Source organism: Mesoplodon bidens (assembly GCF_964165515.1).
Source record: "Mesoplodon bidens genome assembly, chromosome: 2".
Lineage (NCBI taxonomy): Eukaryota > Metazoa > Chordata > Mammalia > Artiodactyla > Ziphiidae > Mesoplodon > Mesoplodon bidens.
This window is the reverse complement of record NC_138177.1, coordinates 142219421-142234195: the sequence shown is the minus strand read 5'-3', so window position 1 is coordinate 142234195 and position 14775 is coordinate 142219421. Positions and strand designations below refer to the sequence as shown.

The following is a 14775-nucleotide window of genomic DNA, read 5'->3' as shown; positions in this document are numbered from 1 at the left end:
GTTCTCGGGGCCCACAAAGTAATCACACAGGCAGAGGTCCAGGGACGCAGGGTTTAGTTGCAGGTAAGGCGGCCTGGAGGCAGGTGCAGCCCCTCAGCTGGGTGGAGGTCAGCAGGTTGGGACCACCACACTAGGCCGTGAGCTCACTCTGCACTCCCAGGGTCTGAGCATCCAAGCAAAGGACTTGCCGGCTTCAGGCTGCTCAGGGCTCCTGTGCACTGAGTGGGCATTCCTGATGGGGTCTGTCCCATAGAGGATGCTGGAGTGGGAAAGGGGCTGGAGGCAGGCCTGGGAGCTGGGGCTCTGGTCTCTGCAGACCTGCCCAGGGAAGAAGTTGCAGACATGCCCAGTGTACCACCACCACCAGCAGGGCCAGAGCTGGACCAGAAGGCAGTACCCGGCTTAGAGCAAAGAAAAACCTCTGACGGGCAGAGCTGCCCCACAGTGGATGAGATGCCCAGCAAGTAGTGGCCCCTCACTACTGCAGGTGTGTAAGCATGCTCCTGTCAAGCCCAGTAAAGAGCAGGTTCCTGCCTTGTGTGGAGCAGATACCATTGCTCAAAGGGCCTTAGAGATGTGACACAGGGAAGGGGCCAATAAGCCAGGCCACACCATGTGGGGAGTTAGGATAGCTTGACATCTGACCTCTCCTAGGTGACTGGGCCTTAAGGAAGGAAAGATGCTCCCATGGTGGATACTACAGCCCTCAGCCCTGCAGTGGGAGGGGGAGCCGGGCGCCCTTCCTGGGCTCCTCAGACTATGGCCCTGGGAGGAGGATGGAAGTAGTTCAGGAGCGGGGGCTGGGAGGCAGGTACCCTCCTGATTCTCGGAGTGAGCCTGGAAGGCCCCTCCCCTCCCCCAGCTTCAGTGTCTCCAGGGCTCCACATTGTTAAGACCCTGGGGCTGCAACTTCTCCCCAGAGTACGTCCAGAGCAGGCTGTGTGGCCAGGGCTCTTCTGTGTCCCCTGCGAGCCTCCTGGAGGCACCAAGGGGCTGAGGAGAATGACGGAGGAAGAGTCCAGAAACTTCTTGGGCACATCCCCTCCTTAAAGCAAAGCATTCACTGAAAGGAGCCAGGCTGGCTGAGGAAATGTGTTTCTTTGTGAGGACTGACCTCAGGGCCCTGCCTGCAGAGCAGAGCGCAGGCTGCGGGCAGAGTGGTCTGTCCACACTGTGGCTGTCCAGACAGGCCCCTGGGCAGCCTGGTTTGCACTCTACCTCCTGCATGTGACGGCCCAGGCAGGCCTGTCCCCACTCCAGCCACCAGGATGGGCTCATTTGCACGCTGGCTGCCCAGGCAGGCCTGTCCACACGCTGACAGCCCAGGCAGAGCTGTCTACACTCCAGCTACACAGACAAGGCTGTTGACATTCTGGCTTCCTGGACAGCCCTGTCTGTACTCTGGCTGCCCAGACAGGCCAGTCTGCTCTTTGACTGCCTGTATTAGCCCAATAAAGAAATGCTGGCCAGAGTATGGTCGCTAGGTGCACAAGATTGAAAAAGAAAATACCTTTATTTAGTCATCACTGAATTTGCAAACACAGAAGGGAATAGAAAATCTAACTCCACTTCATCACACGGGCTTTGGGGGAGCGCTGACCCCAGGGCCACATGGGTAGCTTGACTGAAGCATCCCAGGTGAGTCTGCCTCCCCAGTCCCGGCCAGCCCACCTGTTCAGTGGGAGGCTAGCCCTGGTGTTTCTAAGGGCCCTGTGGCTCTGATGAAGACATCCTCATCTCCACATTGGGTGAGCTTTGTGAGAGATAACTGGTAGGACAGGAGACAGGATGGGCTGTGGCACATGGAAGGCAGCGGTCTTGGCCTTAGGCTGGGCCCATCCTCGGGGAGAGCAGTTTGTTTGAGGCCACGTGTTACGGGGCAGGGTGGGGGCTGGCCTGGGCTGGGACACAGCTGGGGCAGAACCAGGACATTGCTATGTCTTCATAAATTGAAAGCAGTGGTGGCTTTGGGGCTCCTGGGGAGGGGCGGAGCCTCTCTCTCGGCATCTGGCCTTGCAGGCATCCCTATCCTCCGGGAGGGAGGGGCCGAGGCTTGAAAGCCTTGAACTAGAGTCCTGGCCCTGACATTATTTGCTCTGAGACCTGGGCAACTGTTTTCAGCTCTCAGAGCCTCAACTCTGAGCTCCAGAAAGTGGGGACCGTACCCCTGCCTGCCGCCCTCACAGGCCAACATGATGGAAATGTTACAGTCGGGGCTTGGGCTACGCCTGCCTGTAACTCTCCAGCTGGGGCTCCCATGTGCAGTCTTTCCCCTTTCTGAGACTCCACTCTCCGTCAAGTGGATCTCATTCCGGTCTCTCAAGGTGGGGGAAAGATAGTGTGAGCCTGGTCCTTGTGCTCAGGAAAGTCATGAGTTGAGATCCTGCCCTTGGCCCCTGATCGCGGAGGCCTCCCCTGGCCCCTACAGCTCCGCAGGCTCAGACGTTGGTCTCAAGCTCACTGATCTCAATGGTGCAGTGGTCCAGGCTGGTGGCAGCTGGCTCCTCATCCTGCTCTACCTGGATGGGGACGTGGTGGGGACAGGTGGGGCCCAGGGTCAGCTCTGAGGCCTCAGCCACGCTCTTCACACAGCCGTTCTGCTGGGTCGCCACGATCTCCTGGAGGCTCACTGGCTTGGTCTCGCAGGGCGGCAGCTTCTGGTGAGGGGAAACAGGTCTTGGCAGCAGCAGGCGAGACTGGGGTGAGGCGGTAGGGAGGACTGAAGGAGCAAAGGGCTGGGAACAACCTGACCGGGTTTCCTGCAGATGTGCTGGGGGGTCTTGATAGGTCACAAGGACTCTCTGGGCTCCAGTTCCAAGCTGTCCTGCCTTCTCCTGGGACTGTCTTAGTAGAGGAGGGCACCTGGCCCACGGGGTCCAGTGCGGGAATGGGCGGCTCCCCTGCCTGGCCTCAGCGTCCTCCCCATGGAGTGGGGCAGCCTGCTACACGTGGTTGCTGAAGGAACCCTGAGGACCGTGAAGCCCCCGCAGACGTGTGGACGCTGGCATTGTTGTCGGCAGGACACTAGGGTGCTGCTCCCTGAGGGCACTGACTGTGTTCACCACTGCTGCTCCTGTGTCTGGATCAGCACCGGCCACAGTGGGTGCTCAGCAATTTGCTGTTAGAGGAATCTGTCACCCGGGTGCCCACGATGAGAACAAGGCATGCAGGGATCAGGCGAGGGCTGCCCAGCTGGTGGGTGGCCGATGTGCTGCCTTGCCCACCCCACCTGGCTCCACCCCCGGGTCTTTGGGCAGCCCGGCTGGGAGGGAGGCACCCTTCTCACCTCAGTGCCCGTGTCCTGAGAGAAGTCCTTCCGGCAGACGTGAGCCATGATCCCGGCGGCCAGTGCATCACCCAGCACGTTAATCATGGTGCGGAAACGGTCCCTGGTGGGCCAAGGTGGGCGGTGAGCGGCAGGCCCTCTGCTGTAAGGGGAGCTGGAAGAGGACAGTGCTCACCCCAGCAGCACCCACAGGATGGGCGCCTTCCTGGTCCTCCCAGCCCACCACCCCGTGGTGATGCTGAAGTGGGGGATGCAGGGTCGGCTTTGTAGGCACGTGACTGTGCAGTGGCGCAGGGCCTGTGTGTAGAAGGGCCTGGACTTGGGCTAACGCTCTGCTCCCACCCTCTTGAAATTCTGTATAATGTTCGAACAAGGGATCCCACATTTTCATTTTTGAAAACTGGGCCCCGCAAAGAATGCAGCTGGGCCGGTGTCAGCGAGTACCCACTGTGCCAAACCACAGCAGTTCCCCAGCCCACCCCGAGTGCCTGCCACCCAAGGGATAGGGGTGGGTGGGGCGAACCCCACTCACAGAGCCCAGTCGACGGCGATGATGAGGGTGATGTCATCAGTGGGAAGTCCCACGGAGGTGAGCACGATGACCATGGTGACGAGCCCGGCCTGAGGGATGCCAGCTGCCCCGATGCTGGCTGCGGTGGCTGTGATGCTGCAGGAGGGGCAGGGAGCATTGCTGGGCCCTGGACCCAAGAAGGAGGCCAAAATCCCAGGGCCTCTGGGGATAGCATTGTGGAGCAGGAATTGTTAGGAATGCCACATCAGGGGGTTCCCTGGGTGGGAGGCATGTCTCTGCTTAAGGTCTTGTGGTCCCAGAGGCCCCCATCCCTGGCCTCAGCAGAACCTCCTGAGAAGTTTGTGGAAAACCCTGTGTCTGGAGCCACTGTCTCTGTAGGTTTCCAGGAAGCTGCCCACAGATTCTGATTGTCCACTGGCACAGCTCTGCCCAGCCTCCCTCTAGGACTGGGTCCCCAGGGTCAGACTTGTACCCTCGGGGTGGCATGTGAGGCTTTCCCCTTGGCCTCTGCCCCTCACCCTAGCACCCTTCCCTCAGCTCTAGCCACACCAGCAGCTCTTCCACCGTCCCTCAATCCTGCCCCTGGCCTCTGCTTACCCTGTGCCTGCCTGCATCACCCTCCCTGCTCTGCATGTCCAGACTGCAGGCCCTCCTCTGGCCCCAAGCTTCCCAGCCTGCTCAGAGCTCCCCCTCTGCAGAGCAGCGCTGGGGGAGGATACTGGTGCCCTGAGTCACGAGGCCAGGTCACATTTCAGCCCCAGCACTGGCTTGCTGTGTGGCCTGGAATAAGCCCCTTGCCTTCTCTGGGCCTCAGAGACTCCATGAGATCTGGGAGCTCAAGACTCCTGAAGGCTGTTCCGGAGTACCCCCACCCCAATCCACACTGGGTGCAGGGTGTCAGGAGTGCACCTGATGGTGATGATCTGGCCGAAGTCCAGCTCATAGTTGTTGACCTGGGCAATGAAGATGGCGGCCACAGCCTCGTAGAGTGCGGTGCCATCCATGTTGATGGTGGCGCCCACGGGCAGCACGAAGCGGGCAATGCGCCGGTCGATGTGGTTGTTCTCCAGCAGGCACTTGAAGGTGATTGGCAGTGTGGCTGAGCTGTGGGCAGAGGGGCCAGTGTCTGCTCATCACCCTGCTCCAGGATGGTCAGGGCCCCCAGGTTGCCCGCTGACCAGTGATGGAAGCTCTCCACCCCCACCCCCGGCCCCACGCCAGGCAATTGGCCCATCTGGGGTGGGGGGAGAGCAGGCTGAAGGGGCTTTGAAAATGGTCACATGGCCAGACTTGCCCAGGCCCAGGGCCTCAGAGACCCCCATACACACAGGTCAGGAAGGGAGTTACCACCAGCCGAGCTCCTACTATGCATCGGGCACTGTGCTTTATACATCCTCACGGCTTCCTGCGAGGGAGGGGTTTTAAGTCCCTTTTACAGGAGAAAAAACTGAAGCCCAGAGGGGAGGAGGGGCTGACCCTGTGTCGCACGACTGTGCCAAGTGCGGATGAAGAGGTCAGTCAAAAGCAGGGCTCTGGCGGGACCGCTGGCTTCAGATTCCGGCCTCCCACTAGCCCAGTGGCCCTGGCACCTCCTTAACCTGCGTGTGCCGTAGTTTCCTTGTCCCAAGCAGTCCATACATTACAGAGCTATTAGGATTAACGAGTGGGCCCTCAGGACAGCGTCTGCATACTGTAGGCGCTCAACCAGTGGTAGCCACTGCTCACGTTGCAGCTGTGTTGTTACTGAGCTCCCAGTGGCAGTGTTGGGACTGAAACTTGGGTTAGCCTGGCCCCAGAGCCCTTCCTCTTCCACAGGCCATTGCCTGGGAAGCCCACTGGCCCCTGCCAGAGCCCCTCATGGGCCCCAGGCATGCTGGGCCCTAGGCCGTGGTTCCTGCCAACAGGAAATGGCGAGGGCTGCCGGCTCTGTCACGGGGGCCAGCAGCTGCTTGGGGCTTCGTCTTTCCCTCTCACCTCCTCCCTCGGCCCTGGGTGAGGGTTCCTGGACAAGGCTTCTAGGGCTTCTCCTCACTGGGCTTCTGCTCCTCCTGAGTCCTGTATGAGGTGCTTCTGCTGCCAAGGGTGGGCCATGTGGCTGCCAGGGAAGGGGGTCTGTGGTGGCCCTCATTCCCATTTTACAGGTTGGGAAGCTGAGGCCCAGGGAAGAGAAGGCAGTAAGGGATGCAGGGAAGAGCCAGGCCTTTGGTGCCAGAGACATGGGCTCAAGTTTGGGTGACTTCTTCCATGCGGAGCTTGGACATTTGCTGTGGGGAGAACCACCCTTTCTTCACAGGGTTAGATGCCCAGTAAGTGACCACCTCCTTTCCCCCACCCCACCCCTTGCTCAATAGCCGAGTTTGCATGACACTACCTCCCTGGGTCTCCTGCACTCGTTGCGGTCTGGGATATTTGAGGGCAGGTGCTGCTTCATCAAGCCCAGACCGGCCTTAGTGGGTTATCTCCATTAATCCCACAGTAACCCTATGTGGCAGAGGCCACAATGATCCTCAGTCTGTATCCGAGGAAACTGACAGGGAGGTCACCAGGGAGGTCAGGTGACTGGCCCACAGCCACACAGCTCGTGGGTGATGGAACCATGAGGCAAGTTCCCACTGTCTGGAGACACCGCCAAGGTTGTGACGGGGCAACCTGCCAGGCTGTCCCAGTGACAGTAGACAGGCAAGGTCCCTAAACAGCACAGGGCCTGACTTCAACAGAAGCACCACGTGGCAGTGCAAGGCAACAGCGATAGCGACTGCAGACTCAGCACTCTTCAGCTCTCCCTGCCCCTGTTGCGTGGAAGCCGAGCCCCATGTGGATTGAGTGAACCCGGGGTATGTGGGCAGGTGGAGGAGGGCTTTCTGCCATTTGGGCAGGTAGTGCCTCAAGCATTACATTTTAAGAATACGTCTTGTTACCGTAGCGTCTCCCAAGTTTGTGAAGCAGGTCACGCTGACACTTTCCGTGGTTCTATGGCTACGGACAAATGATGGCTGGACAGAAGGACAGCATTCAGCCATGGTCTCCTCCCCCATCCTGCCCGCTGCCCAGGGCTACCTGGAGGAGGTGGCCAGCGCGATGAGCAGGGCCTGGAGAATGCCGCGGATGAAGACGATGGGGTTCTTTTTGGTGATGAAGAAGTAGAGCAGGGGCAGGATGAAGAGGCCGTGCACCACCAGCCCGCACACCACGGTGACAGCGTAGAAGCCCAGCTTCTTTCCCACGGTCGTGGGGTTGTCCATCTCCAGGATCTTGCCAGCGATGAGGAACACGATGCCAAAGGGGAAGTACCTGGGGTGGGCGGGGCAGCCGGCTCAGTGCCGGGCAGACAAAGGTCCTGGGAGGCCCTGGCACTGCATCACTGCCTAGCTTCACCCTTCTAAGCCTCCCGGGGCCCCTGTGAGGACAGAATGAGACTGTGTGCCCAGGTGCCTGGCACGTGGTGAAACGAATGCTACCTCAACCGGCCCAGCGATGCACAGCCTCCTGCCGCTCTGCCTTCCTCCGTCCAGGCCTTTGAGGAGCTCCCCTGCCCTCTGCAAGCCCACGTTTCAGCCCAGCAATGCCACAGCCTCTGGAGGTGACCTTGGCAGGCCTCTGCATTTCCCCATCTGACTGTGCAAGGTTAAATTAGAAGATTCCTAACGTCTGAACTCTGAACCAAGAAGGGGCAGCTGGTTGTCGCTTCCAGTGTTTCCTTTCTCCAAAAACTGAGCTGATGAGGCCCCAGGTGATGGGGAAGCTGAGGCCAAGAGCACAGGGCCAGGTTTATTAGCTCTTAGCTTGCCGCCAGTGGGCCTGATGGGGCCAGAAGTAGCAGGCCCAGGGCTGGAACCCGGCCTGGTCAGGGCTGGGGGGATCCAGGGGAACGCAGCCTCCCGGGCAGCTTTCTGCTCCCTCCTAAGGGACCACGGTGTCCCTCCGGCTGCCCAGGGCAGAGCTGGCAGGGGGTGGAGTGGGTAGAAGAGAAGCCCCCCGCACCCCTACGATGAGGCTTACCACACAGCCACTGCCACGATCTTCATGACGGACTCATTGAGGCACTGGCAGAAGCTGACCAGGGGGGCCCCGCTGTCACCCATACGGCCCAGCATGATGCCTGCGGGGGGCAGGGACACAGCATATCACAGACGCCGCAGACGGCGGCAGATGTGCACGACGCCTACGTGTGCCAACACACGCTGGCGGCCAGGCAGGGACAGACCTCAGGCACATGCAGATCTCGGCGCTTAGCCGACTGCCCAGCAGCCTCTGACGCCCCAGCGCTTCCCCCGCACCTCCCCTCTCCTCCCCGCTGGAGCAGGCTGTGACCTCCCCACAGGGCTCTCATCTCTTCCTCCTCTCTCACCCCGCTCTACCCAGCAGCAAGTGCCATGTTCTGAAGATAAAAATGCTCCCTGCCAACACCTCCAACTGGCTTCCCTGCACACACAGAGCATAACCAACACTCCCACACCCCCCGCTTCAGGCCCCACTTGATCTGACCCCGTTTCCAACTCCCGCCTCTGTCAGGCCCTGCTTTCCCTTCCTCACTGTGCTCCTGCGTCGCGGCCTTCTTCACGTTTCTAGACTACATCAAGCTCTTGACTGTGGTGGGGCCTTTGCCTGCATGGTACCCAACGCCCGAAGCTCTGGCCTGGCTGGAGACCCGCTCCCACTGCCCTGGCAGACTCCCTGCCTACTCCCCTCTGTTTCACTTCTTTCTGATCCCTTCATATCACTTATTACAACAGTCTGGTGTTTTTGTCTGTCTTCTCCAGTAGAAGGTTAACCCCATAAAGGCAACTCATCATTGGATGGATGAATGAATGTATGAATGAACAAATGAATGCATGATAAAGCCTTTTCCGGAGCCCCTGTTACCCTACCCTTGGGGTTCTGGGCTCTCCGTCACTCAGGAAGCATTCACATGCGTGCTATTCTGTGGGGTGAGCTCATGCAGGTGAGCATGGTGAGGCCACTCCTGGAACAGTGACAAGTGACTGCCCTCCCTCTGGTGACACAAAAATGGAGAGCAAATCACACCCTGTGACTGCCCTCATGGAGCTTACTGTCACTGTGTCCGAGAGGCTCACCCACTGACTCAGCTGGGGAGGGGCAGGATTTGAACCCTGGTCTGTGGGACTCCAGAGAAGAGCTCTTTCCCTGCCCACGAAGCCTGAATCCACGTTGTCTGTGGAGCAGCTACCACGGGTGATGGGGAGCGGTGGCGCCCTGCTGGGGTGGGTAGGAGAGGCCGGAGATGCGATGACCCTGGGCCCAGCCCTGCGCATCTGGCCCACGGAAGCCTGACTGAGCTCAGAGCCAGGGTTTCTGCTGCCTCTGTCCCTTCTCGGCTATTCCTGTTCCCCATCAGGCTCCCTGGGGCACCCATGGGCTCCGGCTAGCTGGGTGCTAGTGTGCATGGGACGCAGCGGGTGGCAGTGGGCTTCCTCCGACAGGCAAGGCGAATGACACCTTAGCGTCAGCCACATCCCAGCACCAGGGAGGAAACGGGGAAGGAGGTTGCGGTGAGGGGAGCAGCCGTGCAAGTGTGCTCGCTCACACTCAGATGTGGGCACACAGATGTGGGTGCAGCTAGAGCTGGGCACACACAACAAATATACACTGACACGTGGACAGTTGCATGTGCTCAGCAAACAGTGAGTTGAAGGGTCTCAAAGGTTCCTTTAGCTCTGCCAATAGATGTCCTTTAAGTGTGTTACCACCCCTAAGAGAGGTGATGGCTGGGAGGAGGAAGAAAGTCCAGGATTGGGGACAGATTATCAGATGGACTGAGGATGCTTCCAAATACCATCTCCTCACACACTCGGGTCTCTGAGGTCCTGGCCCCTCTGTGTGCCTGCCTGGCCTTTTGACCACGACGATAAGTGCTCCATTACCCCTTATCATCCATCCATCCATCCATCCATCTACCCGTCTCTCTGGAAGATTTTTTTTTTTTTTTTTGTGGTACGCGGGCCTCTCACTGTTGTGGCCTCTCCCGTTGCGGAGCACAGGCTCCAGACGCACAGGCTCCAGACGCGCAGGCTCAGCGACCATGGCTCACGGGCCCAGCCGCTCCGCAGCATGTGGGATCTTCCCGGACCGGGGCACGAACCCGTGTCCCCTGCATCAGCAGGCGGACTCTCAACCACTGCGCCACCAGGGAAGCCCTCTCTGGAAGATTTTACTGAGCACCTGTTCCAGCCAGTCCCGTGGAGGCTATGGGGCTAAATGGAGAACAAGCCCTGTCTCCGCCTGCATGGAGCGTACACAGCTGCCATGCAGCCGTTAAACAGTCACACAAACAATTACCTAACTGCACTGGGTCAAACATGTGAGTAACACAGGGCACCTGACTGGGGGGCCAGGTAGACTTTCCCCAGGACGGGATGCTTATGCAGAGGCCCCTCAAGGATGAGAAAGGTGCAGGGGAGAGGGAGGGGCAGGAACAGCCAGGCTGAGGGGAGGTGGGAAGGGTCCGGGAGGCGCCTTCCAGGAACTGGCGGGCAGCTCGGCGTGGGGAAGTGAGCAGGACGAGAGGGGGCAGCCTGGCCAGAGCTTGCAGGCTCTGTGGGCCGCGCGCGGCGTTTGGACCCCTCTTGGAGTACAGTGGAGCCAGTGGAGGCTTTACATAGAGACTCAGTGACCCTGTGAGGAGGACACAGCAGGACAGGGAACTCTTGAGGCGGTATTTGCAGAAACCAGGTAAGAGATGACGGCGGCCTTAGCTGGGGCAGTGGGCCGAAGGTAAAATGCACAGACTGGAGAGAGATTTCAGAGGCAGGCCTGACTGGATTTGGGTGTGGGCTGAGGCAGAAGGTGCGGTAGCAAGTGACCCCCAGGTTCCTTGCCTGAGAATCCAGGAGGATGGGGAGGCTTTCCAGTGAGAACAAAGCCCTGCAGAGGAGTTGGAAGCCAGAGAGGCCCTCCCAGGTCTGGGGCTGGGGTGACGGGGGGCTGATGTGATTTTATAGTGAGACTCATGATGACCCCTGGGCTGGCCTAGAAGGACGAGGTGGGACTGACAAGCTAGATTGCTGTGGAGGGGTTAGGACTTCCTAGGCTCCAAAAAAGGGAGAAGGTTGTATGCGTACGTTGGCGGGGGTGGCCATGGGCGCACAGGCAGGGGCGTATCCAGAGGTTTTGTGGGATCTGAAGCTTACACAGTTTGCGGACCTCTTCAAGAAAAAGAATACAAACTTAAAAAAAGAAAAATAGGTACAGGCCCCAAAAGGGGCCTGTGCAAGTTAAGCGTTACCAGCTTCCTGGTTAAGTAGCCTGTGGTGGGCCTTGGGGACCCAGAGAAGAGTAGCAAAGGGAAGGGTGTGGTCAGGGGGCCCCAAGAAATGGCACAGACAGGTCTGCAGAGAGAAGGCCCCATGGTTGAGGGCCGAGGGGAGGAATGAGGGCTTTAAATAAACAGCCGCTGGGACGGGACTAGAGGCATGCTCTTCTCATAGGGAGGGCCGACACCCCTGGAGGCAAACAGCACCCAGGGATGGGGAATTCTGAGTGAGGAACATCAGCTCCAACTTGAGGGAGGGCTGGGGATACCTCCTGCCCCCGTAATGGAATGGGGACATGAGCCCCTCCCTTGGAAAGGAAAGGAAGGAACCACCTGGAAGATGGGGAGACTCCAGGCTATTCAGGTTACTGGACGCAGGGATGCAGGGAGGGATAAATGCAAGGAAGGCAGGCTCCAGGGCACGCCGGGGCGGGTGGGCAGCACATACCCATGGTGGCAGAGAAGATGACGATCCCTAGCACGTTCATGCCGTCGCTGGTGCCAGGTTCTGACTTGTAAACAACCTCGGGCGGTGGGGTCAGGTCCAGGGCGAAGTTCTGCACACGAGAGCCATTCTCCTCCTGGACACCATAGATGAGGATCCGCCGAGGAGGGGCCTCCTCCAGTGCCACCTTGGGGGACTTCACAACGGGGGTAGTCTTGGTGCGGTACTGTGGGGTGACATCCCAACCCGGAATGAGTCCAAGTGTTGTTATTAATATCAACAAAACAATAATAATAACATCTTGGAAGCACATTTGTATCCACTCATGAACTATTTGATTGACACTAACCCTGTGACATAGGCAGGACAGGGATTATTATCAATTATTATCAATATCTTACCAAAAATAAAACTGAGATTCCTTTATCCATACATACACTACCCAGCCACACCTCCCTCCATCCCGCCTTCCCTCTTCTTTCTATGCCTCATTACACCCACCTGGGACCCTCTCTAATCATCCATCCATCTCCTACCTGGATAATCTACTTGGATAATCCTCCTTTCATCTGTTTATCCCCTTTCAACCATCCATTATCCATCCATAACGGCCAGCCGGCCCTGCCTTCTACTGACGGAAACTTGGATTTTCTATTTGAAAAGCTCAGCTTGTCCCGAGCTTTCTTCCCCAGCTGGGAAGAGTTGAGTAGCTGAGTCACCTCCCTTTCCTCCTCAGCCCTCAGGGCATTCCTGAGTCTTTTCCTCTCATTCCTCAGGTACTAGGAGTCCACACAAGGGCTCCTATCCTCCCAACACCACAGTATCAATAAAGCAAGTCTTCTAGTGGGGGAAAAAGGGAACCACTCAGGATCTGTGCTTCAGTTCCCTCATCTGTAAAATGGGGTCTTAATAGTTAATCTACCTCGTTAGGTTAAATGAGACAATATATGTAAAGTGTTGACAGCAGGGCCTGGCACATGGTAAGCCTTCTGTAATCATTACTGCTATTAACACCACCACCACCATCACCATCATAATCATCATCCCAACGTTGAACGCTCTGTGCTGGGTGCTGGGCCTTGAAGGATGGGTAGGAGTTTGCCAAAAGATAAAGGGCATTCCAGGCAGGGAAGTGAAGTAGCGCAATATTCTCTCTTTCTCTCTCACATCTTCAATAATTCCCCATCACTGTTGGAATAATATCTAAACTCCTTAGCCTAGCATTCAGGGCCCTTCACTACCTGGCTCATTTCACAGATGAAGACCCAGGAGGTTAGGAAAGATATAGTGATTAGCTCAGGGTTTCACAGCTCCTTATTTCGAAGCCTCTTCCGCAACCCTCAGCCACCTCCTCTGTGTCTCCGGGCCCAATACAGGGCCCCAGCACAGGGAAGTAGATCAGGAAATGCTTGTTGGACTGAGTCAACCAACCGGCTGACACTTTAGAAGGGGAAAAGAATGGGAAATTATTAGAAGTGCAGACAAAGATTGGTGTACAAGGTTGTTTACCATAATTTCTTGTTTTGGAAAACAACTGAAAGGGGAAATGGGCAAATAAATTATAGCCCAGCCTTACAAGAGCCAAAGAGTTGCATCACCACTAAATATTGTATTTTTAAGAAACATTTAATAACCATGGAAAGTACCCATTATATAACGGGAGTGGGGGGAAAAAAAGCAAGATGCACACCATATATGTCCTATGATCCTAATTTTATTTTTTAAAACATTTCTGCAGAGAAAAAAAGACTAGAAACATACCTTCTACTATCGCTATTGCTAGGTGCTGGAACTACAGGTGATTTTTATCCTCTGCTTTATATTTTTTAGTATTTTCCTAATATTTTACAGTGAATGTTGTTACTGTTTTTATTAGGGGCAAAGGATTATTCTAAAAAGAAAGAGAAAACAGGCTTAGACGCAGACAGGTCTGGGTTCACCTATTAGCTCTGCCATTTACTAGTGGAATAACCTTGGGCAAATCCTTTAACCCTCCTGAGCCTCAGATTCCTCTTCCAGGAGAGGGGCTGGCCCTACCTCAGGGCAGGGTTATTATGAGGACTGAAGGGGATGGTGTGTGCGAGCGGGTGTAAACGAGCTCAGAGCAGGCACTCAGCAGGGGCTTCCCTCCACCCTCATAATTCTTCCTCGTGAAAAGTTGGAACCCAGGGCAGGAGTGTGGCCACAGGAGGCTCTAAGGATCCAGGTCCTCCCACCACCTCTCCCTGTAGTGTCCCAACCCCAGGGACAGGGAGACTGGCTGGGCAAGCCTGTCATTCCCTAGCCAGGCCCAGGCTGGCCCTGCCTGCCCACCCCTCCATTGCCCGGGGACCCACTCACCTGTTTGAATGTGGCTTCCACCAGGTTGGCTGGGAACATGTTCCTGGGAAGAGAGTCAGTAATTGAAGAATTCCAGGACAGGAGGGCCCGTGGGGTCATCTGAACACTTCCCTTGGCAGTGAAGGGCTTCTATGATCCTGCCCCACCTCCCTATGCAGTCTTACTTCTTCCCACCACCCCCATCCCAGGACTTAAAGCTCCAACACCATCTGCATAAGGTTCCCAAAACACGCTGCATACGTCTCCAGCTCCAGGCCTTTGACCACTGTTCCTTCTGCCCAAAATGCACTGCCTACTTCTCTGGCTGATTCCTACTCCAATCAAGCAGAGGCCAAGCCTTCTATGACTGCTCCAGGTGGACTCCATGGCCCTTGCCCTGTGGGTCAACTATGCTCCAGCACGCTGCTGGATGGCACTGGTCACATGATTGCTTCCCCCACAGACTGGCTTCCTTGAAGGTGGGACTTGGTCATTCATATCTTATCTGTGGCTCCCAACACAGGACCTGGCACATAAATGGGATCATTATTCTCGTTAATATAATTTTCATAAAGCTAAAGGAGGAGGAAGTCTTGTCCTACCAGATATGAAAGCATACTATAAAGATGTAACTGTCAAAACAGTGAGATACTGATAGAGCCGTCAATCGAAAAATCAATGTAATGGAACCTGTAGCCTAGAGACAGAACCTGGGACATCTAAGTATTTCATATTTGATAGAAGTTGCTTCACAAATCAGTGAAGAAAGGAAGGACTCATTCTAGAGAACTGCATAACTAATCAACAATTCAGAAAAATGGAAACTAGATCTTTATGTACACTGCACCAAAATAAATCCCAGATGGCTTAAAGAAATAAATAATTTAAAAAATGAAACCATAAAAATATAGAAGAAACACAGG

The 14775-nt window shown here is 56.6% G+C and overlaps 1 protein-coding gene across 2 annotated transcripts in view; it reads right to left on the bottom strand.

Annotated features, from left to right (window-relative positions):
• Positions 1–2237: 2237 nt before the first annotated feature.
• Positions 2238–14775, bottom strand: part of SLC1A7 (solute carrier family 1 member 7) — a gene marked incomplete at its 3' end in the record, with an annotated part of 47324 nt that continues 34786 nt past the window's right edge. The window contains exons 4-11 of one of the 2 annotated variants that reach the window (XM_081218477.1): positions 13874–13916; positions 11537–11759; positions 7818–7917; positions 6876–7109; positions 4728–4922; positions 3819–3953; positions 3287–3389; positions 2238–2657 (exon numbers count right to left, since the gene is read on the bottom strand). In XM_081218477.1, coding sequence (XP_081074603.1) covers positions 2439–2657; positions 3287–3389; positions 3819–3953; positions 4728–4922; positions 6876–7109; positions 7818–7917; positions 11537–11759; positions 13874–13916 — 1252 coding nt within the window. Of the gene's footprint in view, positions 2677–3286; positions 3390–3818; positions 3954–4727; positions 4923–6875; positions 7110–7817; positions 7918–11536; positions 11760–13873; positions 13917–14775 lie in introns of both variants that reach the window. The other variant, XM_081218478.1, reaches the window with a different exon arrangement.